The sequence below is a fragment of the Capricornis sumatraensis genome, chromosome 8, assembly GCF_032405125.1.
Source record: "Capricornis sumatraensis isolate serow.1 chromosome 8, serow.2, whole genome shotgun sequence".
In the NCBI taxonomy this organism is placed as follows: Eukaryota; Metazoa; Chordata; class Mammalia; order Artiodactyla; family Bovidae; genus Capricornis; species Capricornis sumatraensis.
In genome coordinates this window covers 94018622-94046423 of record NC_091076.1, presented here as the reverse complement: position 1 = coordinate 94046423, position 27802 = coordinate 94018622, and the positions used below count along the sequence as shown (strand labels likewise).

The window sequence follows — 27802 nt, the reverse complement described above, 5'->3', positions numbered from 1 at the left end:
CCCTGAACGTAGCCACAGAATCTCCTGGGACCTCTGTGTGGCTGAGGTGGTGGTGGTAGGAAGGGGGCCCAGGGCTAAAGGGCTTGCTTTTCCTTCTGACTCTCAGCCTCTGTGGGCACAGGGTTGGAGTGGGTGCAGAACAAGCGGTCTGTCAAGGGTTGCCCTGCATGTGCGTAGCCAAGTCTGGTGGAGGTGTGCACAGAGGCAAGAGAGGAGTCCAGAGGTGTGGAAGGGCTTTATTGGGGCTGCTCCGAGCCCCTCACAGTGTTACAGTAACCCACTGTTCTCACTGTTGCCTTTGCTCTTCGGGGACTTGCGAGGGAAGGCAGGAGGAACTTCCTGGGAGAGAAAAGGCCCCTCTTTGGGGCTGTGACCAGGTGGTGGGAGAACTAGAAAATTCAACATGAGCAGGGCTCGCTGGGGGCTGGAAGTGGACGGAGCTGCCTCCCAAGGGTGGAGGTCACAGAGCACAAGCTTTGTGAGGGGAGGTGGGTGCAGGAGGCACCTAGAGTCAGGAAGAGCGGATGGGTGGTGCTTCCTGGGCACTGAATGTGTGTACCAGCCAGGGTACGAGGGCCAGGACCAGGCATGGCCAGAGGGTGTACTTGAGGAAATTGAAGATGTAGAAAAGGCTGATCTGAGGTGGGTAGCCCAGCCAGTTCAGAGGGCCCAGCAGCCCCATGGCCAGCACAAGGCAGGCTAGTTTCTGGCCATATCCCAGGTGTGCCCGCCGTACCTGGGCATAGCAGGGAGAGTGCAGAGCGATGCCCAGACCCAGGGCAGCCCCTGAGTCACGACTCAGGGAGGCAAAAGGTCGGCTGTCCAAGTGCACCCACTCGGGCCGCTCACACCACTTAGAGGCTAGGTTGATGGACCTGTGGAGAGCAAGAGTCTTTGCCAGGAGAGGTGGTCCTCTGGGACCCAGAGGGCTGATGGCTTTCTATCCGTTTGGGGTCTACCGCCATGTTCAGGAGACTGTATGTGAACTAGTAATGTGTCCCTATTGAACAACAGCGAACCAGAGAGCCACCAGGCCAGATATAGGGGAGGCAGGACAGGCTCCTACTTCCCCAAGCTTCAAAGCAGAACTTACCACGAAAGATCCAGGCCCAGTGTAAAGAGGGCCCAGTAGATGAGGCTGGCACCCAGCAAGAGGGCCAGCGAGGTCAATCCATAGAAACTTAGCTCCCGCTCCATGGGCACCTGGGGGGTCATCAGCCAGCCCAGGACAGCACCTAGGGAAGCAGGGTGACAGCAGCTTCAAGGAGTTTGGGGATATGACCCTCACCCCAAACAGCAGGGTAGTTTGTCAGAAGGGGGACTTGGGGTTGGCCGTACAATGGGAAGATCATACACTGGTCCTCCCACTGTCAATGGCACCCTCCGGGTCCACCCCGTTGCCCCAGTGGCTCACCGGTTATTAAGCCAGCCAACACCTGGTGAGGGAAATGTGCTAAGAGGAAGACCCGAGATAGGCCGACCGCCAGCAGGAAGGTGCAATAAGCCAAGCTAGGAATCACCCTCACCCAGCGGCTAAAAAGAAGAGAAGCAGATGGTTCACGAGATGTCCATGCACTGCTGGGCTTCCCCGAGCACCCAGGCACTTGGACCAAATAACCTGGGGTCCCCAGAACTCCAGCTCTCAGGCCACCCTGCTGCAGGGCTTTTGGGTCCAGGGTACCATCACCCCACCCCCACTGGTGGGCAATGCCAAGGTGTACCTGTGGGCCCGAGTGGCCATCTGGGAAGAGATGGCCGTCATTATGGGCCAGAGGGCTGCTCCTGTGATCATACAGTGTCCAGAAGGGCTGCCTGCCGGGGGATTCAGAAACTCAGTTCGTGGTGGGAGCTAAGTTTGGTGGGAGCCCAGGTGCACCTGGTGATAGCTCAACACAGCTGCCTCCCTGTGGCCACGAGAGAGCCTTCCTCCAGCACTGGCCATAGCTCCCTCTGCCCTGAAGCCTCCCCACCCCCCACCCAGCCTGCAGTCACTGCTGTCAGACTTCTGCCTTGACAACCTAGCTCTAGTCAATACAAGGTGAGTAACTGGCACACTGGCATGGGCGTTTTTCTCCTACGTTTCTTCCCTGGGTTTCTTTCTCTGGTCCAGTAACTGGGAGACTAGGCCTCTGATGATTAGGTGGTCCCAGCTGAAAAGTACTACTGAACACTCACCAAACACTAACCACATTGGGCGAGGGAAGTTTGGGGCTTCTCACCTGGGCCAGTTTCACAAGAAGAGGGGAACTGGTGAACCTGGGCTGGAGCCTGGCTATAGTACCCAGACTCATGGACCCACCAAAAGGGCCTGTCTCCAAAGAGAAACCTAGAAGAGAGCAGATGCCATTATACATACATACATACATACATACACACACAAAGGCCAGGGGAATGGGGGTGAGGCAGATGGACACCTGGAATACTCTGAAGGGCTTATAGGGTGGAATCAGAGAGGACATCTGATTCTGGGTCACTGCCTTGCCACGGTTTTTTTATCTTGGAACAGGAGAAAGTGTGCATTTTTTAAAAAAGTGATAAGGAGGCAAGAGATTGTGGTGTGTGTGGGCATGCTCTGAGATGCTCAAAAGTCCCATCCTTATGCCTCCCACTGCAAGGCCAGCTCTGCTCTTGTCATTTACAGAGAGCCCGGGACCTGACTCTCCCTCTCCTTCCCAGACCCTCACTCTGCTGCTTCTCTTTTCTCTATTTCCCAAATTCCAGCCTCAGTTACTTAGGAAAGTCTCTCATGTTTGAAAATGGTAGTGGGGGTGGGGCTTCCCTGGTGGTCCAGGGGCTAAGACTCTACACACCCAATGCAGGAGGTCCAGGTATGATCCCTGGTTAGGGAACTAGAATCCCCTTGCTGCAACTAACAATGTGCGTGCTGCAACTAAAGATACTATGTGCTACAACTAGGACCTGACACAGCCAACTAATAAATAAAACAAATATAAGAAAAGGGGGAGGGACTTCCCTGGTGGTCCGCCTTCTAACACAGGGGATATGGGTCTAATCCCTGGTTGGGGAATTAAGATCCCACATGCTGCAGGGCAACTAAGCCCATGTGCTGCAGTGACTGAACCCACACGCCGCAGCAAGAGAAGCCTGAGCATCCCCCAAGGAGAAGCCCATGTGCCTTAGCTAGAGAAAGCCCATGCACCACAATTAAGAGCCCCCACGCCACAGTGAAGACCTAGTGTGGCCAAAATAATAAATAAATAAAGTCCTTCTATTAAAAACAAAACAAAACGGAGGCGGGGAATGCACAGGGAAGCTGAGGGAGAATAAAGAAGACAAAACAGTTTAAAATCCCTTGGCTTAGCTAGGTGCTTCGCTGGACCCTGGAAAACACACAGCAGACTAAAAGGCTGCTATGGCCAGAAAAAGAAAAGGCTGGGAGAATAGCAGAGATGCTGACCAGGAAGCCAAGGGCTGGGACAGGGACCTGCCTCTCCCCGCCAAAAACTGAGCCTGGTTCACACACCAGATACTCAACATATACTTAGGAAATGAATAGGGGCTTTGCCATGTGGGAATCAATGGTCTTAGGGGAACAGGACGAGAAGGGAAGGCTGATACAGACTCCGAGGGAGAACAGCACAAAGCAAAGGGCAACTCAGTAGGAAGGAAATGATTAGACAACTGCTTTACTGTTTATAGTAGGGATGAAGCCCTGGTAGAGAGAAGTGGAAGGGAAGGTATTTGGTTTTTCAGCAAGTCATTCTAGCCCATTCAAGTGCCTCCTATGAAACCCCCTTCCCTCCCCCAGGCTGGCAATATGGCAATAGATGGTGAGGTGAGGAGAGGTGCAGTTGCATGCCCAGCGGGAAGTATAGCTCCCTTCTGCACCCAAAAGAACAGGTGGCACAAAGAGATAAGCCCCAAGGGCCCTACCCACTTGCCTGAGTCTGTGTCAGAGCCTACTAGTGAATGAACGTGAAAAGCAAGAAGAGAAAGTGTTCCCTAAAAAGCAAAGCTTTAGCCCCAGTGCTTTTTGAAATTTACTGTGCACATGAACCACTTGGGGTCCTTGCTAAAATGTAATAATGATTCAGGAGCTCCCACCTGGAGCCTGAGATTCTGCATTTCTGGCAAGTTTTCAAATGCTCCTTATGTTGATGGCCATGGCCCGGTGACCACACCTTAACTTGGAAGCCTTTTCTGTCCTGAAAAGCCAGTGTTGAAGCCTGGCACAAAGCAAGCTTCTTAAAAACTCTATTAAATAAATGAATGAAGAAATGAATCAAAGAGTGAGTTGAGAAGCAGGACCTTCTGCTACTTAAGTCATCATTGATGTTTTTAAAAAATACAGATTCCCAGGCTCTCCCCTGGAGTTTCAGAATCAGTATGTCGGGGGTGGGATGGGATATTTGCATTTTAAACACGCCCCCTTAAGTGATTTATCTGATCAGGCCCGTTAAACACTAGTCTAATGATTAGGATGGGGACTCTGAGGTCTGAGTTCAAGATGGACAAAGATGCTCAAAGAGGAAAAGTCAGTGGCCATGGGGTAGGGGTGGGGAGGTCTTAAGTTTTCCTGGGGGTGGGGGTAGGGGTGGAGGGGGGAGCCAGGCCTTTGAGGCAGTTTCTGAGAAGAATCAGGGTCTGCACAAGGCTCAGGGCCCTTGGGGGTGGGGGGCCAGGCCGCCGGAGGGCTTCGCTGTCTCACCACTTGAAGACGAGGTTGAGCCATTCGGTGACGAGGCTGATCCAGAGCACCGCAATGCCCACCCGGCGAGACGCATAGTAGGCCGCGGGGAAGTAGAACAGAAAGAGGCTCTTGGGGTCGCCCAGAAAGGTGACCCAGAGCCACACGTTCTCCAACCAGGGCAGCTGGTTCTGCAGCGCCTCGGCCATCGCGATGCCCGCGCCCAGCGTGGACTCCATGGCGACTCCCGGGCTGGTGCGGCCAGGGTTTGATGCAGGGCGGAAGCCGAGGAGTCCAGGCGACGAGTAAACTGCTACTCACTGCCCTCCAGAGCCCACCCTTCGGAACTGAGGCCCCGCCCCCTGGCGGGGACCAGTGAAAACCCCGCCCTCGACCCCGCCCCTCGCAGCCCTAGGTTCGCGCGAGCCGAGCCTCCAGCCGGTACCGTTTCCTCCTGCGCTGTTCCCAGCCCTTCCTCTCTACTGGGCAGCGTAGGGGACAAATCTTTGCGAAGGCGTTTCCGCAGAGCCCCACGTGGCTGCTATTGCCGGCACGTGGACGTAGGGCGTAGAGGCGGCTCTTGCTGCTCTTCCGGGTCATGGGACAGACTAACCTGAGGATCGGCGGTGTGTCCAGGGTCCTTACTTTGCTGCTGTGAAGACGGACATGTAATATCCAGAGCAAGGGTTCCTTCCGGACCAGACTTTTCTCCTCCAGTACCGCTACCCTCCAAAGACATTTGGAGATGTCTTGGAGAGAAGGGTAGAGACAACCCTTGCTCCGGGAAGCCAAGCATCCCCAGTCAGCGCTGAAGTGGGACCCTTAATTTGCACACACAGGTGGCTAAGCCGACCCGCCAGTCCAAGACTTTCCTGCTTGAATTCATCCGTTGTTGATTTGGTGGCCAACAGATCAGCCTCTTGATTTTGAGGGGTCGGTCGTTCCTGAAGGCTTGAGAGTTCTTACACGTAGCATAGACTTATGTCACACTTCCTCCCAGTTCTAAGCTCGCTTTGCCCCTCTCCTTTCGTCATCCTGTCATCTTGGCTTCCAAAACCCCTCTGGGGAGGTAAACCTTGAGATAGCTAGGATGGTGAGGGAGGAGAAGGAGCACACACCTACGACAAAAATTAGAATAATCCTCTGGAGGAACACACACAGAAAACGGAAATCTCAGCTAGTCTAGGTGAGGTCTTACCTAGAGGCAGAGTTGAGGTGGGGGAGATTGTTGAAGTGGTTGCTTCCCTACCTCAAGCAACTTTATTCTTCATGAGTTCTTTGAGAGGTGAAAGTAAGGATATAAATCTGGGTTCTAATTGGAAAGAGATTAATTTCACTAACTAAAAACTTATGGGGAAGGGAATCTGGATTCATATTTCATTCCCTTGCTAAATGTTTTTCAATTGCCCCAAGGAAAAAATTCACATTTTCTAAGTCTTTTGAAAGTTTGCTTGTGCTCAAGCTAAGATAGCCTTTATCAGTCCAGTCCCACACTCAGTTTAATGATATATTTCTAAGCTACTTTATGCTCCCTGGAATCACCAAGCTCTTTCCTTTTATGGGTCCTGGCATCTGCAGTTCCCTCTTGCTGGTACCTGGCCAATCTCCCTGCTTGTCCATCAGGTCTCAGATTTTTCACTTCTTCCAGAAAGCTTTTCCTAACAGTGCCTGGCTCTGTGCCTGAGAACCTATAATCACAATGTACATGAAAAGCTGAGTGGCAGTTACATATGACTTGTTATGGGGGAGACATGAAACTTCTCTGAAATAAGCCCAAATATACTTATTTCTGTTACAATGATTGTAGTAATATGAAGTTGAAGTCCCTTGCAAGGAATGAAAACACTTTTGAAATTTGTTCATGTTAAATAGTGTCAGGACTGGTCCTTTGCCATCTTCTCTGCCTGTTGTTACATGAGGCTCTAGAATTTCTATAGTGGAGGGGTAGTTGGGTTAGGGGTGGCGACTGTTGATATTAGGGTTGAAAATACATCTGCATCATACTTACATGTTAAGAAAACTGTTTTGTATATTAGATAGTCGTTAATGGGGGGGGGGCAAAACTCTTGCCCCAAGGCTTCCTTTGACACTACCACTGCTCCTCCTGGCTCTGGAGAGGTGATGGGGAAGCATCTTGAGTTTCAACGGTAATGGGTGATCCTGGAGAAACTACCACGTAGTAACTACATGTCATGCATTTGTACACATTATTTCATTATCTTCCACTCCTCCTAACTACTATGTGAAGTGTTACCTAATACAGCATAAAAGTTAATGGCACCATTTTTGGAAACAGACTGAATCCTTGCTAGTTGTGCAACCCTGGCAAAGTTTAGTCTAAGACTTAGTTTCTTCATCTGTAAAATGAGGATATCGATTCCTACATCGAAGGGTTGTTGGATACTCAATAGATAGTACAGAAGGAATAAACAGAATCAGGCTTAGTAGTTTGCTCAAGGTCATGTAACTCAGTGGAATTCCGATTCTGGTTTAGCTAATTCTGTAGCCAGTGTCCTTCCCACTACCACTTTGTAATTAGGTGTAATCGTTTTGAGCAAGTTTCGTTTAGTCTTCTGAACCTCGGATTCCTCATATGTAATAGAGTTCATTCATTAAACTCGTGTCAAGGTGTGTACATAACGGAGACTGCAGTTCTCTCCTGTCTCCCCTTTTCATTCCACATAGGTCATTTATCTTTAACTTCTAAAATGGACCTTGCAAGCACTTTACTAAGTGGGCGCAGTTGTACAAACATAATTATTCAGATCCCTCTTTTATTTCCTCTCCTTTCCTCTTCCACCTAGGCTCCCGCCCCACCCAGTCCAGGCCACGCCCTGGCGTGTGACGTCAGCACGCCCCGTGCGTCGCGGCGCGGCGCTCACTGGGGGCCCGGCTTTCGCCCGCTGCTGCCGCCGCCGCCGCCGGCCGCGGCTGCTCTCCCAAGATGGCGGCTCCTCCGGGCGAGTACTTCAGCGTTGGGAGCCAGGTGTCGTGCCGGACGTGCCAGGAGCAGCGGCTGCAGGGCGAGGTGGTAGCCTTCGACTACCAGTCCAAAATGCTGGCTTTAAGTATCCTTCCCTGCGTGGAGCCCGAGGCCGGGCCGGCGTGTATGTGCGGTGGTGGGGGGGCGGGGGACGACGGCGGTGGCTGGGGCCCTCTCCGGGCCTAGGGGCGACCGGCTACCGCGGCGTCCGGAGCGCATGCGCACGACCCTGAGCTCCCCTCCCCCTCTCCCTGGTCCCTTGGTCCGCCTTGGGGACCCTTGTCGCCCTCCCCTTGTGGGAGCTGGGCCGCGAACGAGGGTGGGTGGAGGGGGACTTGATGGCTTTTCGGGGGAAACGCTAGGAGAGGGCACCCAGTGATCAGGAGAGGGGTGGTCGTGGGAGAGGGCTGGTGATTGGAGCCCGGATGGAAGAGGGGCGGGTGGAATCAAGTAGGGAGGGGGTGTGTTGAGTAAGGAACTGCTAGTGAGTGGGACATGGGTATGGAGTTCAGGAGGGGTTGTCTACTGATAGGATGTGGTCCACGGAAGGGCGGTGGTGTTTGACCAAATGGGCCTCGCTTGTTTGGGGGAGAGTAATTGCAGGACAGAGTTTGTAGCAGAACTGGGGATAGGGGCTTGTTTTGCTGGTGCTTGTGTGTGCATGGTGCCATTGGGGACGGGGTGCTGAATTGTAGGCTTCTCAGTCATTTGGAAGTTGCTCTTTTGGAGATGTTTGTCCTGGAAACCTGGTCCAGAGAGAGGACCACGTTTTTCAGGGGCTTGTGTATGGACGTGTGGGTTACAGGTGAAAGAGTAAGGTATCTTTTGCTCAGGCCAGCACATGGAATCCTGACTTCTCCACAGTAGTAGCCTTGCCTTTTAAATGTGGCAGTGTTAAACAGAATGGAAAAGGTGGCCTCTTTCTTTGGTGTGGAAATGATTTCTGAATTACTCCAGGAAGCTCAATCTTGGAAACAAAATACTTCCTGGTTGTAATACCACCTCCTCCTTATATTTGAGCCACAGGTGGATTTATTTGGATTTTTTTCTTTTTTTTAAGAGTTATCTTTTTGGCACCTTTCAAAAGGAAGTTTCTTACTGGGTCTGCTGCCTTTGACTGGCAAGTATTTTAACCAACTTCATTTAAACTTAACCACTTCATTTAAACACTAGTTGTAGATTTCTAGCTTAGGAAAATATCCTTTGAAACTAATTACAGCTCGAATAGTTGGGTTTTCTTGGTTTTGTTAAACACAAGAATTCGTACTTGGACCATATAAGATCTTTTGCATTAGTGGTTTAGTTGGAAGGGTTTTGGAATGAGGAATTACTCTTTCAATTGACATGCAATATGCTTTTGAGAAATGGCTGGAGAATGAATGGATGGATGAGTGGGTTAACTAGCTGGGTCACCTTGAATGAGCTTCCTTTCCAGTGCTGTAGTTTTTGCCTCTGCAAAATGGAAAGTCTCAAATCAGAAAAAGTTTAGATATAGGAAGTATACCAAGAACAGAGGGTACTTGCTCTCCTGTGTGGTTCGTTAGGTTCAAGACAGGCAGTATACATACAGCATTAAAACTACATTAAGCCTCTTCGTAAAACCAGTAGAGAGAAGGTGATGGAAACTCTGTTGAGGCTTCAAATTTTGAGTTGTATTTGGCTTTGTAAAGCTTGAGATCGAGATCTTTTGGTTATGGGGTTGAGCGGGAGGAAGGTGATAGGCAAAGATTTGCTGAGAAGAGCTGTGATTCTTGTGGGACTCCCCCCTCTTGCTTGTGGCACACCTTTTACACAAGCCTCACGAGAACTGTGTTTCCCATGCCCCTTTGGGATGTGTCAGTGCTCTGCTTGCCCCTGTTTTCCTTAACTTTATTTTTTTTCACCAGAATGTCCCTCTTCCAGTGGAAAGCCCAACCACGCAGACATCTTGCTTATAAACTTACAGTATGTTTCAGAAGTGGAAATAATTAATGACCGAACAGAAACCCCTCCTCCCCTAGCTTCACTCAACGTTAGTAAGGTAAGGACTTGAGGGCAGTTCTGGGTCTCCAAAATGATGGGAAATTTGAGTCTCATTGACTCTTGATGGTACATATATTGTCCTTCTTTGTTTTTCTTTTTTTTCAGTGATTTACAATTGGCTTGTTTTGACATATTTAAATATATATATATATATATCTATCTCACTGTAGTTTTTATCTCTTTGTTCCCTGATATCTTCCGAAGATTTTAAGAAATGTCTTAATGCCTGCTGATAGAGAAATAGAGTTGAGAGCTGGCTTTTGTCCTTTGTGAAAGAGAGCTCCCCCCTCATCCTTAACCTGTAGTCCATGTGTGAACTTCCAGTGTGGGTGGGGTTGGCTATGGGCTTTCCTTCTGAACCTCTTGAAATTGTGTATGTGTGCGCACAAGAATATACATGTATTTCCTGGATGAAGATCTGGAGTATTTTTCAGGTTCTCAGAGGGATTCATGACCTACAAAAATTTGAAAACTACTGCCATAGAGCTTCATTTTTGTCTTTATGCTTGAATTTTGAAGTCTAACAAATTTAGAGGCTTAGGATATTTTAATCTCGGCTATATAAATTGGTCTTTGGGAACTTTCAGATAACTTTTCTGATTCTTCAGTTCCATCAGCTGAAGTTCATGTTGATCAATATTGTACCCAAGCCCTGTTTGAGTTTTGCTGTTCTCTCTACTTGGAACACCTTCTCAGAATGACTAGAACCGTATCCATCAGAACTGTTTAATGGCACCTCTTTCAAGAAGTCTTCTCTGATCCCCCAGGCTAAAGTGGTTGCCTCCATTATTTTCTTTTACAGTACTCTAGCCTTCAGAGATAAGGTGATGTATCATTTCCAGTCCAGTATGGGACATTTTTGAGAGTAGAAGAGGGCAGTGCTTTTGTTTTACACTGAGACAAGTTTAGATTAATGTATCCTGGGCAAATTGGGACTTGTCACCTATTCATAGCTTTTTTGTGATTATAATTGTGCATACTTTCCTATCTCACCAAACTTTGTTTTGTGGGAATGGTAACTATACCTGTTTTGTTCCTCACTGAACATACAGAACCTTGCACAGAGTAGGTGCTTCATAAATATTTGTTGAATTAATAAGTTAGGCCTTCAGTTTTTGTAGCAGCTGTCTTTCATTAAGTCTGTTGAATTAGTGTGATGAAATTTTTCCCTCTATAAAAATTATAATAATGTATATTCTTTTGCCCCACTTGGGAATGTAGTGTGTTTGCTACAATTCAGCAAAGCAAGGGAACACTCAGGCAGCTGAAACAACACAGGGTAACTGAGGCTGGCAGTGTGTAGTTACCTCAAATCTGGGGCTCCCTTTTTTCTGAATTCCAGGGAAATACCCCATGTGTTTTTTTTTTCTTTTCTTTTCTGTTTTTTTAGTGATGTCTGAGGACAGATTCAGAAAGGTCTTGGGTTTCATATTAAAGACTGTTGCATACAGACTGTCTCATTCTTATACCTGTGGATTTTTGAAACCCTGGTTTACTTCTCCTAAGAGATCTTCGGATGATCTGTTAGCAGAAGAGATCTTAAAAGGTTCAAATAAAATAGCTTATGCCTGGTGTGTTGAAGGGAGAAAAGGCTCTGTGTTAGTCTTTAATGTTTGTAGAGTACGAGAAGTCTGTCACTAAGTAACAGCCTTTAGTAAGCAGTTGAGGAAAGATTATCTGAAAGAAGATAGATTTTTCTTCAAATTTAAAAGATAACTAGGATTCTGCTCTTGTACCACAAAGTGCCGCCATTTGTGTGAGAGAGGCTGGAGTGGTGTGGATGGGACTGTTCAGTGTGGGAGCTGTTAAGAAGTAGTTCTTTGCTTACATTTGACCTCAGGTATAAATAGTTCTTGGTTATTAATTTGCGGATTATCTTTGCCTTTAAGGTTTTGCTTTCTGCTGATCAGTTGTCTTCTAGCATTATTGTAAACTAGTTGTTTACCCACTCTTTCAGAAAACAGGAGGTAATAGATTAGGGACTACCGGAATCTTTACTTTTCTTACTCTCAGACCTTACCACAAGGTCTGATTGCCAAGTCTTGAAAAAGGAGTCCGAAACTAAGACTAAAATTAGGTTGAAGAGCTCTCTTTGGGTCTCATTTATCCATTCTTCATTAGTTGAGATGTTTATGAGTAACCTATATTAGTTTTCCCTTGAAACGAACCTTTGAGGATGCTTTGTGATTCTTGCTGAGATTAGAGGAGCCTTTGGGGCTCTTTATGTTACTGAAAACAGCTAATCTGGGTAGCTACATGTTGCTGGAAGGACATGAAAAGTTCAGCTCACTTAAGAGCATGAGCCTGGGTTTTGTTTTGTTTTTAAGATGGTGGATTGTTTAAGCATTTTAGAAGGGAACTAAAAGTGCCCTGAAATCCCTGGAAGAAAACTGTGGTCTTGGGGAATACTACCTGTGCAGTGGGAGATCCATCACATGATGGCTCATCTTGCTGAAATAGTAAGTGCTGTGTTCAATTAAACCTGTTGATACAAACTGGATGTTTACTCTGACCCAGCAGGAAATGGAAGAACAGGCCTTTTAAAGGAAATACTTAATTCCAGCTCAACTTGAGGACGGTGTGAACTAGCAGTTCTTGGAGATGAGCTTGTTTTGCTTTCGATTGGCACTTTCACTGTAGCTAAGATGTCCTATGTCTGTCCACAGCAGTGGGATGTAAGAGGAAGCTTGAAAGAAGACAGTGGGGTTGCAGAAGGTGGAAGCTTTGAATATTGTTTTATCTACTTCACAGTAACATTGTACTCTGTAAAAATTGTTTCGAATTTCCTGACTTTAAAAAGTACAAAAGCACACCAAAGCCAGTCAAAGTGAGGTTCAAGTTATTTACCACGTGGCTTATTAGTTTACTTTTTAAAATATAGTTTTGTTTGGTTGTGTCTGGTCTTAGTTGTGGTGCATAGGTTTCTCTCTTGTGTGGCACGTGGGTTCAGGAGTTGTGGTATGGGCTTAGTTGCCCCCATTGCATGTGGAATCTTAGTTCTTTGACTGGGGATTGAACCCATGGATTGGAACCTGCCCCCAGCATTGAAAGGTGGATTCTTAACCACTGGACCACCAGGGAAATCTCCTTATTAGTTTCCTTTCATGAGGAAGGTTTAAATATTACATGAAGATGAGAGTCCAGGGTCCGTGTGGTAGAGTGAAGTAAAATGTTTCTTAACAAGTTTTTTTGAATTGACTCTACATCTTGTTCTCTGGGCAGAAAGATTGACCCTGAGTTATTAGTGCTCTCAGATAATTTGGTTCATGTCAACATTAAGAAAGTTTTATGTTGGTAGCATTTATCAAACATTTACTGAAAATTATTTTATGAGCAGCATTGTGGTAAGCTCTATTGGGGACCATTCCTTACATTTTTCTAGTGCTTTACAGTTAACAGAGAGCGTTGACACATCTTGTTTCATCCTCACAACCATTTTAATGTCAGTCCACTCCAGTACTATTGCCTGGAAGATCCCATGGACAGAGGAGCCTGGTAGGCTACAGTCCATGGGGTTGCAAAGAGTTGGACATGACTGAGTGACTTCACTTTCACTTTTTCCCTTTTAGTTTAAGAGATGAATAAACAGGCTTAGCAGTTTAAGTGACTTGCTCTAGGTTTTATGGCAAGTAGCGTGGGAACCAATATTTTTACATGCCACCCTCTGAAATAGCAATCAGCAAACATCTCATTTACTTCTAACGATAGTTCTTAGTGGGTACCATCACCATCTTCCCTGATAGCTCAGTTGGTAAAGAATCCACCTGCAATGCAGGAGACCCTGCTTCGATTCTTGGGTTGGGAAGATCCGCTGGAGAAGGGATAGGGTACCCACTCCAGTATTCTTGGGTTTCCCTTGTGGCTCAGCTGGTAAGGAATCTGCCTGCAATGCGGGAGACCTGGGATTGATCCCTGGGTTGGGAAGATCCCCTGGAGAAGGGAAAGGCTACCCACTCCAGTATTCTGGCCTAGAGAATTCCATGGACTGTATAGTCTATGGGGTCGAAAAGAGTCGGACACGACTGAGCGACTTTCACTTTGACTCACCATCACCATCTTACAGAATAGTAAACTGAGTCTCAGGATGAGTCACTAGCTTAAGGTCATTCAGTTAGTAAGTAATTGAACTGAGATTTGAACTCAAATCTGATGTTTTGATGGCCAAGTCCCATGTATATTCTGCTTCTGTGTGATTACCCAAAGAACTTACAGAGTAGGTTGGTGAAATGAAATGAGTATGTAAGTGTTTATAATCCTAAGTAATATATCTGAGTAAAGAAAACCGTCTGTGTTGTATGGTCAGAAAGAACATTAAAAGCAAGTGGGTATGTCTCTTACGTCACTTCTCTGCCTGTTAACTTTACTAAGCATCAGTTTTCTCACCATAGAAATGGAATCATGTTAGTTCCGATCTCATAGAGTTGTTTGGAGGATTGGTTCAGGTTGACCAGCATTGACACATGTTAGTCCTATTCTCCCACATTAGCTGTGTGCAGCCAGTGGGTGGATCTTCCTTGAATTATGGTTTAGGAGCAGGATGGAGGGGAGGAGGGCATCATGACAAAGGAAAGCAGCCAGGAACATGGGCAGTGTTAGTTACTGTGTCAGGCTTTCCTGATACTGGATCTGACATTCATTCATGTATTGGAACTTGCCATCCCAAGACTGGGGAAAATCAAAATAGTATATGGATTCCTCTTGTTGGTGACCAGAATTAACTTGAATTTCTAGGGCAGTGTTATCAAGTGGCATAATGAAGCGAACTCTTGTCTGAGTACAGAAGGTTAGAGTGAGCAGTCACAGAACCTAGGAGGTTATGCTTTCAGTTTCTGAGACTGAGGTTAAAAAACTCATTGAGACAGCCAAGGCAAGTGTATGTATTCATCTGTTCAGATAAATGCCTCCAGTACATCAAATGAGGTATAAGTTGTCTTATACCTCCATTTGCTGACTTGGAGAAGACTTTCTGGAGGAGGTATTTGTATGTTGTGAGGGGAGGTAGGAAAAGAGACAAAGCATGGAAAATTGAACTTCACAGATAAGGCATCTACCTCCCTTACCAAACCACTGACTGATTTATCAGCCTGGGGTGAGTATTTATTACCCATTTATACCTTACTAAACAGTGGTGATGAAATAGAGAAGAACCAGGAAGAAGAGATTTAAAGAGTTTTTCCAGCAAGTGGTAATGAAGAAAAGTTGGCTGCCTTTCAATAAAAATGACACTTGGAGATTGGTCTGTGGAAGGGCCTGGAAAAGCGGAGAAAATGGGAAAGTCACAACGTTCACTTTTAAAAGTAACTGACCTTGCTTACATTTAGGGATGGTGTCACACAGGGAAGACCTCACTTGGCTTTTGTTTTGAGTTCTGAGAAGTTTGACAGCTAACGTTTAGCATACCCTTATGGCTTTTCTTGATGTGAGAGATAACCCTCAAGTATGAGCAGATCCCTGAGGCAGTTGGTAGCTACCTCATCGTGGCCTGTATTCATGGGCGTAGTCTGTTAACTGGGCCCTTGACCATATCTTGACCCTAGTGTACTGAGGTATGGATTTGTCAGCAAGTAGGATCAGATGATGGAGAAGGCAATGGCACCCCACTCCAGTACTCTTGCCTGGAAAATCCCATGGACGGAGGAGCCTGGTAGGCTGCAGTCCATGGGGTCGCAAAGAGTTGGGCACGACTGAGCGACTTCACTTTCACTTTTCACTTTCATGCATTGGAGAAGGAAATGGCAACCCACTCCAGTGTTCTTGCCTGGAGAATCCCAGGGACAGGAGAGCCTTGTGGGCTGCCGTCTATGGGGTCCCACAGAGTCGGACACGACTGAAGCAACTTAGCAGCAGCAGCAGAGGGATCAGATGACTTAGCTACCCTATGCGTAGGTATAGATATATTAGTAAAAGGTAGAATGTGTTCATATTATGTATAAAAATAGGAAGGGAAGGAACTTCCCTGGTGGTTCAGTGGCTAAGACTGTGCTCCCAATGCAGGTTCGATCCCTGCTCAGGGAACTAGATCCCACAGGCTGCAACTAAGACTTTGCATGCCACAACTAAAGAGCCCTCATGCCACAACTAAGACCCAGTGCAGCCAAATAAATAAATATTTTTAAAAAAAATAGGAAGAGAAGTAACTACTTGTCTAGGAGAAGCAAGACTGTTCTATCAGGTGAAAATTTCTGGCTCCTGGAAGCTACATATTACTGGCTCACTTGATTAGAATATGTTGTCAAGGCCACAGTCCCAGGTTAGAGCCCACCAGTAAGTTTTGCATCTGGCTTTGAGCGGACAGCTGCTTCCTCACAGAAGTGTCATGAAGATAAAAGTGTAGGGTGAAGAGGAAGACCCTATCATTGCTAAGCTAATGGGGCCCAATAATTAGTGAGTGGTGTGAGATGAAATCAGAGGTAGAGTGATTGATGCCACTTTAAAAATCACTGGCCTTTGAAGGAGGTCACGTTCAGTAGCCTTCAAACTTCGGGGTCATAGTCATAGTAGGGGATGCAGCATTCCAGGCTAGGGCTCCTGACTCAGTTCAGGCTGTAGTGCCCAGCAGCTTGCTGACTTGGTGGGGCCTCCTTAGGTCAAGAGTTTGGTTCTGAAGGGGGCTCTCTTGACATCACTGGGTGGGGAAATGGAGAGGAGGAGATTCGTCCACCTGAGGACACAAACTGCTGGGCCCAAGCGGCTGGCAGAGATGTGCTGTGTGTGTTGTTGCAGCCCCCTCTACATCCGATCTCTCTGACGGATGATTCACACTAAGCACTTTACTGATGTCAGCACTAGTATCTCTTACAGTGTTAAGAAAGGGGCATTCTAACCGACAGTTTCCTGGCAGAGATCAGGCTTGGGGGGAAGAAAAAACAAGTAGTGCAGTCCAGTTATAGCATTGGAATTTAAGACTAGCTTAGGTAAATACCAAAAACTACCCTGGAGAGTGAAGCAAATTGTACATGAACTAGAAAATTAGTGGGGCTATATATCGTGCTAAAAGCTAACAGTCTGGTGTGGTAGCATGTGGGGAGTTTGAAGAACTAGATTCTTTCACAGCTGGACTGCTAATGAGTTGTGTGACCGCGTGTTAGTCACTTAACGATTGGGAACTATTAGTTCTGTGAATCTCTGATAGGCGAGGTTTCTTTTCCTTTTATCCCACTTCCCTCTCCCTACCCCTCCCTTCCTGGTGCTGCATATGTCAGGATGACTCAGCCCCTGCTTTTGCCCTCGAGAATCTCATGTTTGGGAGTGGTGGGGGGCAGTAGGGCTTAACTTTCGCAGGGAACAGCAGACTTTTCCTGTTAAGGGCCCAATAATAAATATTTTAGGCTTTGTGCACTAGACATCTCTGTCACAACTGTCAGCTTTGCCTTTGTAGCAGAAGCAGCAGTGGGTGATACCATTCCAGTAGAACTTAACTAAAACAGGTGGTTGGATGAATTTGGCCTACAGGTATAGTTTGCCAGTGCTTGGCATAGCGTAGTGAACATTTAGGAAAGGGTTCTCAGATGTGACAATGGAGTAGGGTCTTGAAGAATAAATGACAGTTAGATAAAGGGAGGGAAGTTAAATGGAATCAAGCTGATTTGGATTGCTATCAGTTTGTCCATCTCTGCAGTTTAAAAAGTGTTGCTGTTTTGTCAGTGAGTTAAACCAGTGGCGGTTCTCAGAAGGAAGGGAGAGGACTAATGGCACTGTACTGGCACTGTTAGTGTCAGATATATATCTTAATGAACCCCAGTAACAACCTTTAGGATGGGCCGCCATGAATGGACTGAAGCTCAGGAGAAGTTAGTTATACATCTTGCTCAGGTTCATGCAGCTAGGGAGTGGTAGGTGGGGCTTTGAGCTGGAATCTTCTGTTTGGGGGTAAGAAACAAGGCGGTGGCTTTTCTTTTTCATGTTGCTTTTTCTGCCCTCTTTAGAGCCCAGGAAATGACAGTACCTGGTCCTTTCACTGTCTGAATAAAACCAGCTCTTTATTCTGTAAGTGAAGCGCCCATTTTGGCACAGAAAGTGCATTTTCCAACTAACTATTCCAGTTGTATTTTGGAAGAGATTCTGTTAAGGATTTATAGCCTCTCTAGCAGCTCTTACAGAAAGCAGAAGAGAGCGAGCCCTGAGCTCATTGGCTAAAGGAAGATTGGATTATATGAATTTTTTTTGAAATAACCTACAAGCCACCTTCTCTGTGCTAGTAATAATGATGATAATAATAATAATGTTAACAGTGCTATTTGTACAGTGCTTTAAACTCACCTAGTGCTTTCACCCATGTTATTCTTCATGGCCATGTGTGAGATGTTTAATATGAGTGTACACTCTCACAGATAGGTGGTTGAGGTCAAATTTCAGCTTACATCCCAGCCAGTTGTTTTTCTTTCCTGGAAGAGTGCTGTGGAGGTTCCACGGTAGTGCTGTGTCAGGGTCTCAGGACTAGAAAATTACTCTGTTGGTGTCTAGGAAGTTTGGTTGTCTGTTGTAACTGTGAACAGCTTTTGGTGACATAATTACAAATAATCAAGAAAAACTATCGACTTCGCCAACGACTAGTTTTTGTTCGAAGCCAGGTGAGCCATGAACTTTGCTTATGGCTTATGCTGACTTGACTTGAGGCTGACCTCTATTATATGACAACATTATGATGGCCAGAGCCTGGAGAGTGAGGTGGTGCTGTGGCCTCTGGATTTGCAGGGTGTTTTTCATCACAGCTCAAAGCACTTAAGGTACCTTAACTTCCTAGTGCAGGAGGCCTGCTTGACTTAGCTTCTCTAGTTTTGGCTCATCAGGAGATGGTGGGTACCTATCGTTATTGGCCCGAAATGCTTTCTCACACAGGATCTGTTTTCTTAAAAGCATTCCTATGAATTACCTTTAACAAAACAAAGGATGTTCTTGAGATTTGGGGCAAGACTGTCCGCCTTCACTAAAAGGTGGACAGTTGTGTTCTGGACAGGGGACCTTGATAGAAATGTCAGAATTCACTGATAAGATGACAGCTGAGTCTTTTAAAATATTTTCTCTTTTAAAAAACATTTCTTTTACATTCAAGTTTATAACTGTGTTTTCAACAATTTAGACTTACTTTTCTTAGGTGGAACTGTTTGGGTATAGTGCAGAGTTCAGAACACATGCTCTGGAGTCGGTCTGTCTGGGTTCAAATCTAGACTCTCCCACTTGTGACTTGGTAAACTTAGGCAGGTGTCTTACCAGTTGTGCCTTAGTTTCTCCATCTGTTCAGTAGGCGTAATTTTAGTCCGTTTCACAGAATTGTTGGGCAGATGAAATGTTTAATACACGTAAAGTGTCGCTTAGTGCGTTGCATGGAGTAAGTTCTCGCTGAGCAAGTTAGCCCTTAAGGGTTTTAGTGTTAACTGCCAGGCCTCTTTGGCTCTACTGTTCCCCCGTTTGATTCAGTGTTTTGGTTCACTGTTAGGTATCCCGGGCCTGATTTCAAGCAGGGTTCTCTGTTTTTTGAGTTCTTAGCTATCTGAGGTTGTAAAGAACAGTATTTTATTAGAAATTTTCAAACAGGACCTTTCAACTAGGGAGCAGGGAGACTTGGGAATACTGATAGTTGGAAGACATAGTTTTGAGCCTGCCTATTGGTGACTAAGAATGAGGGCTTTCCAAGAGTACTCCCCAGAATGAAAACAGCAGGAGCGTGCGGGGCCCTTCAGATGACAGTTGTTCTGGCCTGCCGCCCTTCACCCTCCATCAGGCCTTGCAGGCAGCACTGGCAGTTCAGGGCAGCTGCTGCTGTGCTTCCTAACCCGTCTGTGAGGACAGCTGGTTGTCTACACAGGGAAGACAAACCCAGTGTGGCTTAGTGGAGTCAGTAGGTCATATCCAGCAGGTTCTTCTCTGGACTTTGCTTCCCTTGTTGGATCAGCTGTCACAGCCTGTTAAATACTTGCAGTAGGAGTCCCTCTGGATTCCCCACAGCACCTGTGCCTTCCTGGTCTGTGTATGTAGAAATAAGATGGCCCAGCTGGTGACCAAGTAACAGTTGAGGCAAGATGCCTGGATTATGTTGTTGTTGGGGCTGCTTCCTCTCGTCACAGTGCAGGAAGAGAGGTAACGTTAGTGTTCATTGATTCACTCACTGGAGGTTACCCACCAGCAGGCGTGACTAGCAGCCTTTTGATATTGATGTGCCTTGGTGTCAAGTTCATGCACTCTTTTCTGTTGCCCACATCAAGGTCTTGTATATACAATGGCCAAGTGAGGAAGCACTGGTTTGTAGACAAGGAGTGAATGTTTTCATTGGGAATCATACAAAATAAAAGGAAAAGAAGGTAAATGCAGGTTGTCTTGTGCAGTTATTTCAGTTAGGCCACATGCACATTAGTAACATGTATTTGTAGATTTAGGCAAACTGAGGTTTGCCTAAACCCAGTGTGTTTTTAAAGTTGGTGCCTTTAACATTCTTTAAGATTCTAACCAATTAGTGTTTCAGTTTTAGTTGGAAGAGGCTTGCATTGAAAATAGGGGAAGTATGGTGATAGTTACTGAATGTAAAAATTGCAATCCTGATGACCCTCCCAAGCTTAAAAGGCATATCCGACACCTTCTCTGTTGGGAGCCACTTTTATTGGTTCTCTGGCGTTTTGTCGGTAACCATAAACTTACTAATTGGAGTAACTGGACCATTTATAGATATGCATTAGTTTACAGAAATACAGTGTAGGGAAATGTAGAGCCACAGCTGACTTGAGCATGAAGAGAGTCATTTGCTTTGCAAAAGGAGGCCTATCCACATTTTTCACAGGTTTTCAATAACTTGTCTAAAAAGAGCAAGGTATTCTCCCTTCCCTTCTCACCCCAGTTTTGACAAAAAAACGTTTCTAGTTTCTTTTTGTAAAGGTAATGTTCCTCATGCCCACTTTATGCAGTCCTCTCTGGGAGAAATTTACCTCATTTATACAACTTCTTAGTGAAGCAGATCTCTGTAGTTGAATATTAGATTTAAGCATTTTCAGATTGCCATGAAAGTATACTTCATAAACCAACAACTGGAGGCTTCAGGGTTTGCTGTGAATCTTAAGTCCTCAAACCACATTTGCAGGTACAGGTGGAATATTTGAGGGTGTTGAGGTAAATTGAAATACAGTCAGTTTACACTGATTTCTCCTGACTTTTTCAAGGCTCTCCTTTGTATCATTTAGTATTTGGGATCAGTCTGCACCATGGATTGTCATGAAGAATCATCTGGTCCATTCTCCTTTGCTTTAAAAGTCTTTAGAAGAGATTGTGCAGTGTATTTGGGGAGGGGGTAGTGTGTACTTTCAAATCATTGTTCTATAACAATTGTGTTGCTTTTAACTCAGGCCATCCAAACAGATCACTTCCAGCTGAGATTTATATTTCCTTTATTTTGCCTCTGGCAAAAATTCAAAAGTGGTTCTCTTCCAGTGGTTCCCGTCACCCCCAGCTTAATTTGTCAGTTTCACTCTTAAATATTCTGCATAGAGCCTGGTTTTCCAGAACCAACTCTTGTCTTCCTGAATGGGTGATGTTACTGTCTAGTTAACAGAAGCTTTATAGAAGCAGCTCTGCCTGACCCACATTGGGAGGTGCTTTTGGTCTTCAGGGACAAATATTTTTAAAAAGACCTCAGAGTGAGACCCTTCTGCCTGTTCATGGGGTAAACATCTGCCTGACCATGAGCCACTTCCCAGGAGGTCTGCAGGAGCTTGGTAAATCCAAAGGCATGCTACTTCCCTCCAGTTTTCCCTTCTTTCAAACTTGGAGACTTCAGCTTTCCTACAGGGTTGTTTGGAAAGTGAAACTCAAGGAAACTCATTGTTACCAGGGTTTTTTTTGTGACCGAGTAAGGTTTGCTTGTTGTTGCTTAAAAAATGCACCCCTAGCTGCTCTTGTACTGTGGAGGCTGACTGCTTTCCAGCCACAGGCTTCCTTGCTGCAGTTGGGATTGCCAGTGCTCACTGAAAGCTGTCAGCCCTGTGCTTTTCCTTCTCTGTAAAGTTGTTGCCTGGTGGGTCCAGAGTGGCAGGCCTTGGTTTGAAAGATTATTTACTGCCGTTGTATCTGTCTCCATGTCCTGGGGACCAAGTGAAAAGGCTTTAAATCCCTACAGAGTCTTGGCTTTTCTTCCCCCTTTTACCTAAGGAGACTGAAATGACAGCATGTGTGAGCTGTGCTCACACCCCCTCCTCTCAGACAGTCTTTGAAATGCAGAGGCAGTTGAGACTCCTCAGTTCCCCATAACCTGATTGAAGGGTACTTTCTCTCTTCTTCATAGTCAGACTCTCGCTTAATAAAGTGCTTCATTTTGCCAAAAACCAGACACTTTGCTTATTTCCCCCCTGGTGGATCTATATTTGGTTTTGGTGTCAAGGGTTAGTCTTAAGGCAGAATATGAATGTTTAAGAACTCCAAGCATCTAGGTACTTTGGGAATGTGCTGGAGGTATGATCTCTCTTTGCATTAAGGAGCTGGTGTTGGGGCCAGGTTGTCTGTGCTCATGTGTATGTTTGTGCATATGTCTTTAGTAGCTGCAGCGTCAGCATACTAAGTATGTGTTCTTGTTCGTGGATCTGAAAAATCTCCTAGTCATTTGTTTGACTTTCAGATGCATTATCTGTCTTTTGTTTTAACTCTCTGTATATTTCTTTTGTCTTACACTCAAACACATTTGTTCTTTTGTAATCCAGCAACCAGTAGTGTGTGGTGGGACCAGAAATGTATTAGAGGGGCAGTAGGGATTGACATGATATCCACCCCTACTGGGAGTGATTTACTGGATTTGAGTAGACTGTTAGATTTTACTGCAACTCTTGATCAGCTTATGATTGTTTCACTAATGGGCAGTTAAGGAACAGACGTGAGATAGAATGTAGATAATTCTTTTTTTTGAAGAGCCTGGCAGCTGTAGCCCAAGTCAGCGGTGCCTGGTTAGGTTTCCTTTAGTCCTGGCTCCCCATGTGAGCACAGATAATGGTACTAGAATGGTTGAGTTTTTAAAACCTCAAATCCTGGTCTTTGAAGGTGTGGTAGGCATTAATTTCTAATCCTGAGGCTCCAGGACAGTAGCTGATAAATATCCTTAGTTCTCTCCTTTCATAGAAATGTATGTGTTGCCTTTTGTCTCTGACCATCACTTTCTATCAGGTATACCCCACCCCCAGTCATGCTCTAAAACCTTGCCCTGCTCTGTTTTCTTCCTGGCACTTAGCCCTGTCTGAAGTTATCTTGTTTATGTTTTTGTTTATTGTCTGTCTCCCTGCCCCGTTCAGTGCTGTGTCTTTGGCTTAGTGTAGTGAATGTATCGGAGAAGGTGATGGCACCCCACTCCAGTACTGGAAAATCCCGTGGTCGGAGGAACCTGGTGGGCTGCAGTCCATGGGGTCGCGAAGAGTCAGACAGACTTCACTTTCACTTTTCACTTTTCATGCATTGGAGAAGGAAATGGCAACCTACTCCAGTGTTCTTGCCTGGAGAGTCCCAGGGACGGGGGAGCCTGGTGGGCTGCCATCTATGGGGTCGCACAGAGTCGGACACGACTGAATCGACTTAGCAGCAGCAGTGAATGTATGGCACATGGTAGGTAAGTATTGAAAGGAATAGGTGTTTGCCAGGAATAGCAGTAACTATTCAGGTGTATTGTGTGTGTGTGTATTTGTTTCACTTTTTAAAATTGAAAAAAAAATTTTGGCCATGCTGTGAGGCATGTGGGATCTTAGTTCCCTGACCAAACTAAGGAATCGAATGTGTGCCCCTTGCAGTGGAAGTGTGGAGTCTTAATGACTGAACTGTCAGGGAAGGATCCCTTGTTTGTTTCACTTTTGATCTCTGAGAAAACTGACTCTACCCAAACCAGTCTTTTCCAGCATCTTTTCAACTTACGTCCTGATGTTGGGAAGGATGAAGGTGAATGTTTTTCTGAGTCTCTTTCCTCTCGCCCACCCTAGCTTGCCAGCAAAGCACGGACAGAGAAGGAGGAGAAGCTGAGCCAGGCCTATGCAATCAGCGCTGGTGTCTCCCTAGAGGGCCAGCAGCTCTTCCAGACCATACACAAGACGTGAGTTGGGGGAGCATAGGGGTCCCTTGCCTTGGGGATGCTGCCTGGCTGAGCTGTCTGGTGGCTGATTTGTGGGTAGTTGTGTTTCTGAATGTCACCAGGGAAGTTGGGTAGTATGTTGGCAGTATCTTGCATCCAGGGATGTGGTGCTTGTTGCTTTTCCATTTGGAAGATCACTAACAGGTTATCTGTTCTGGGCTTCTGTGTCTTCATCTGTAGAACTTAGTTTTGGATTAGATTATCCCTGAGGGTCCCTTCCACATCTTGTATGCCATAATTTAGAACTAGTGATTTCTTTCTCTTTTACTGTTTTGATCTTGTACCTTTCTCTAAAAGCTGATGCAGTTTTAGTAAGGGAAAGTTATATCTATCTCACTCTCCCTAATTATACATTGGGGTGAACATAGGGAATTAGGGAGAGCAGAAGGCCACCTTATTACCACCTCATAAAAGACATTTTGTCACAGCAGAAGTCATTTGACTCTCCACTAGCTTCCCTAGCTGCTGAAAAACTGAAACATTTGACACCCCCCTCCCCCCCTGCTGCCTTCTGTTACCCTATTTAACCACCTGGGTCTGGTGCACAGATGGCAGCTGGCATCAGAGCCGTTTGAGGCCATGGTGTGAGTATCTGAACATTTACAGGTATGTGAAGGAATTCTCTTAGTAATATCAGCTGCCCTGGGTTCCCCCAAGTGTGAAATGGGATGGGTTTTCCCAGCTGGCAAGTACCCAGCTGTCTGATAATTGAGAGGGGCCTCTTTGAGGAGCGGCATTATGGGGTAGGGAGCAGAGTATAAAGATTGCAGTAAGATGCAGGAGTTTGTTCTCCTATCTTTTTAAAGGTGCCATTTCACCCTAGGCCAAAGGTTGGCAAACTGTAGCCAGCGGGCCAGATCTGATGTGTCTGTGTATCATCTGTGGCTGCTTTTGAGGTACAGCATGCAGAAGAATAGTTGTGGCAGAGAGTGTATGGCCTGCACAGCATGAAATACTTGCTACCTGACACTTGATAGAAAGAATTTGCCAACTCTTGTCCTAGGCTGCTGTTTAAATTGGATCTAGTGGCCATAGCCTAGCTGTTTATTTGTAACTCAAATTAGTTTGGACTTCTGAGGCCGCCACCAAGTTTTCTGTTTTTTCAGACCCCTAAAACTTCAGGGTAATGCTCTGGACCATCCTTGGAATAAGTGTGCATCAGTTCCATTGCTCTTCCTAGCCAGTGGTACCCAGGAAGTGTTTCTTGGCTACTTCTCTCTGTGGGCTGCTGGCCTCTAGTTATTGACTGAGTAGTAAGCTAGGAACTTGGGGTTTGCTTTCTGGAGTTATTCATCAGGCAGGAAGTGTGGGATGCCTTGCAAGAGGTAACTTTCACCTGCTCTCTTTTCCTTCCAGCATTAAAGACTGTAAATGGCAAGAAAAAAACATTGTAGTCATGGAAGAAGTTGTTATTACACCCCCATATCAAGTGGAAAACTGTAAAGGCAAAGAGGGGAGTGCACTGAGCCATGTACGCAAAATAGTAAGTAAAGGAGCCGAGAAACCTTAGGGAGAGAATGACTGCTTGGCCTTCTCCTCCAGCATCAGGGCAGGACGTTAGCCACAGTCCCTGCCTTCTGTGAGCAGCCGTGACCACCTTGCCTCCCTGCACGCTGGTCTCTGCTGCCATGGTGTGGATACTCTTGTGGGGATGCAACCACCTGGCAATGCAGAATATAGCGAGTGGTCAACCCTGCATCCTCTGCACTGTGGCTTTTTGGAATTATTCAGAGCATTCCATGGTTTTGGGCCTGAGCAATTCCTCTCCTCCCAGGCTGGATTCTTCTCAGGAAGGGCTGGTTGGTATACATCAGTGGCTGTTGGAATCCATGACCCTGCATATGTCATCTGACTTTCTAGATTGAGTTGAAGCATTTGTAAAAACAAACTGAGTATTGGGAGACCAACATGGTGGATGTAAAAAGTTTTAAGACTGTAATTCCCTACCTGTTTTCATTTTGCACTTGTGTAAGGAGGGGAGAGGGAGTTTGGCTTATAATAGTCTCCCTTCGTGTTCTACTTTATAGATTTACCTTCTTTTAGACAGTCTTATCTGAAGCTGCTAAAAATGTGGCTGATACAAGAGGACTCCTGCCTCCCTTGTTGAGAAGGCTAATAGACAGCAAGGAAGGGGAACAGTGCTGAATGATCCATGAGCTGGACAGCCAGCACAAGGCTGGTGAAGTCTAGAGTGAACTGTGTGGGAGGCCTTGTGTGCCCATCTGTTTTTCTGATCTAGGCTGACTGATGTCTTTCAGGTTGAAAAACATTTTAGAGACGTGGAAAGCCAAAAGATACTGCAGCGTTCACAAGCCCAGCAACCACAGAAGGAGACTGCCCTGTCATCCTGAGTCCACACATACGGAGGACTCTTCCAGCATCCAGCCAAGGAGGCAATGGTGGTGGCTTCAGCGGAGGCAGGCCGGGGGAGGGAAGGGATCCTATATTTCCGGTTGGCTCTTGTTAACAGAGGGTCAGCATTTCCAAATCTTAGACTTGAACAAACAAAACACCCAACAAAAAAGAACAAGAGAATAATTTAAAAGTTGAATCATTACTTGACTAACAGACTTCGGTCCACCTTGTCCTTTTCACAGCCCCCTTCTGGAACAGTCACCTTGTTAATTTTATTTTTGAAAATTCCTTTCCTGCTCTGCCCTTTCACCTCTGACTTTCCTTTCCCAGTCTGTCTCTGCCATTCTGTTTTTATAAGTGGCTACACTTGCCTTCCGAGTGATTGAAAGAAACTTTTACATCTTCTCTTCCAAAATAAAAGTAACAAGCTGACTGTGATACTTAAGTTGAGACTAGAGCAGCAGACAAAGGTCTCACTTTAAATTTTTCTTTTTTTTTTTCTTTTTTTGCACAGGGCATGGCTTGAATTAGTTTTATTTTTCTTAACTTTAAATATATATATGAAAATATATATTAAAATGTTCTCTAAATATTTTCTGCTTCTTGCAGGTCTCTTTTTACTAGATCATGGCCACTCTTCCCACCTCATCCCTCTGCGAATAAAAATGTATCGTCCTCCCCACCACCCATAGCCAGGCACCTAACTTAGTGCACAGTGAGGATCTCTCGCAGCACTTTGTAGAGCCAGTGTTTGCAGATGGGATCTGGCTTTGAGGGTTCCTGGTGGCTTTTTAGTCTTCTAACTATACATGTACCAGTCTCACATTTGGCAAAAACCTCAGGATTCTCCTTTTGCCTTTTTCTTACTTCGTGGTACTAGAAGAACTTTCTCACCACCCTCCTATCTCCTCGATGGGAACGTCAGCTGCCCCGTCTTGTGCCCTCTGTAGGAAGAACTATTTTGCATGGCACATCTCAGCTCCTCCTTGAAGGATGGTTTTCTTTCATAAGAAACCCAGAGTCCACCTATCCTGACCTCTTTAAGTCTGTATCCAGAGCCACTAGCCCAGGAGAAAGTTTGGGTGACCTGCCGTTTCTCTTCTGCCAACCTACTGCTCTTATGACCTTCCCTACCACCCCTGAAATTTTACAAGCTTACGACAGTTTGTATGTGCTCAGCCAATGGGCAGAAAACCTGGGAAGAATTTCTGGACTTCGGCCCACCAGTTTGTCTGGTTTGACTAACCTGCTGAGAGCTACCTGGCACCCTTGCCCCTGTGCCTAGGCAGTCCAGAGGGGCAGAGTGTATCAGGTACTGTGGCGTGGGACATGGGTGATGCTCATGTGACTGGCTAGAGCTTTGGGGGTGGGGTGGGGGTTAATGAATATTTTTTTGGCCATGATCTCTTTCCCCTTCCTTTTTTTTTTAATTAAATAAATGGATCAAAATTAAATAATTCAAGCCCTGCCTTCAAAATGAATTTTTTTTTTTAGTATTGTTTAGCAAAAACAATAAAACCCAAATTTTTTTAACCATCACTCATGTCTCGGGTTTGTGCGTGCTTTAGAGGCCCCAGAGGGAGATGTCTGAGGATGTGTGTGTGTGGTTAAACTTTCCCTTTAAACTCTCTGCTTCTCTCTTACCCTCTTTCCTTCTACCCCTGAGAACTCATCCAGAAGTACAGTGCCAAGTGTATAAGAAGGGGATCCA

The 27802-nt window shown here is 45.9% G+C and overlaps 2 protein-coding genes across 4 annotated transcripts; one reads left to right on the top strand and one right to left on the bottom strand.

Annotated features, from left to right (window-relative positions):
• Positions 1-249: 249 nt before the first annotated feature.
• On the bottom strand, positions 250-4969 carry G6PC3 (glucose-6-phosphatase catalytic subunit 3). Of its 2 annotated transcripts, XM_068977952.1 has the most exons (6): positions 4670-4969; positions 2220-2326; positions 1722-1812; positions 1415-1533; positions 1094-1235; positions 250-875 (listed from the first exon to the last, which is right to left on the bottom strand). In XM_068977952.1, the coding sequence occupies exons 1-6, from the start codon at positions 4885-4887 to the stop codon at positions 512-514; spliced, it is 1041 nt and encodes a 346-aa protein (XP_068834053.1). In that variant the 5' UTR covers positions 4888-4969; the 3' UTR covers positions 250-511. The 2 variants fall into 2 exon arrangements, with proteins under 2 accessions (XP_068834053.1, XP_068834054.1); XM_068977953.1 differs by lacking the exon at positions 1415-1533 and having other exon boundaries at positions 732-875.
• A 2585-nt stretch (positions 4970-7554) lies between these two features.
• On the top strand, positions 7555-27675 carry LSM12 (LSM12 homolog). Of its 2 annotated transcripts, XM_068977778.1 has the most exons (5): positions 7555-7716; positions 9518-9651; positions 23588-23697; positions 25093-25219; positions 25995-27672. In XM_068977778.1, exons 1-5 carry the CDS (start codon positions 7593-7595, stop codon positions 26085-26087), a joined length of 588 nt encoding a protein of 195 aa, XP_068833879.1. In that variant the 5' UTR covers positions 7555-7592; the 3' UTR covers positions 26088-27672. The 2 variants fall into 2 exon arrangements, with proteins under 2 accessions (XP_068833879.1, XP_068833880.1); XM_068977779.1 differs by lacking the exon at positions 9518-9651 and having other exon boundaries at positions 7593-7676; positions 25995-27675.
• The last annotated feature ends 127 nt before the right edge of the window (positions 27676-27802 follow it).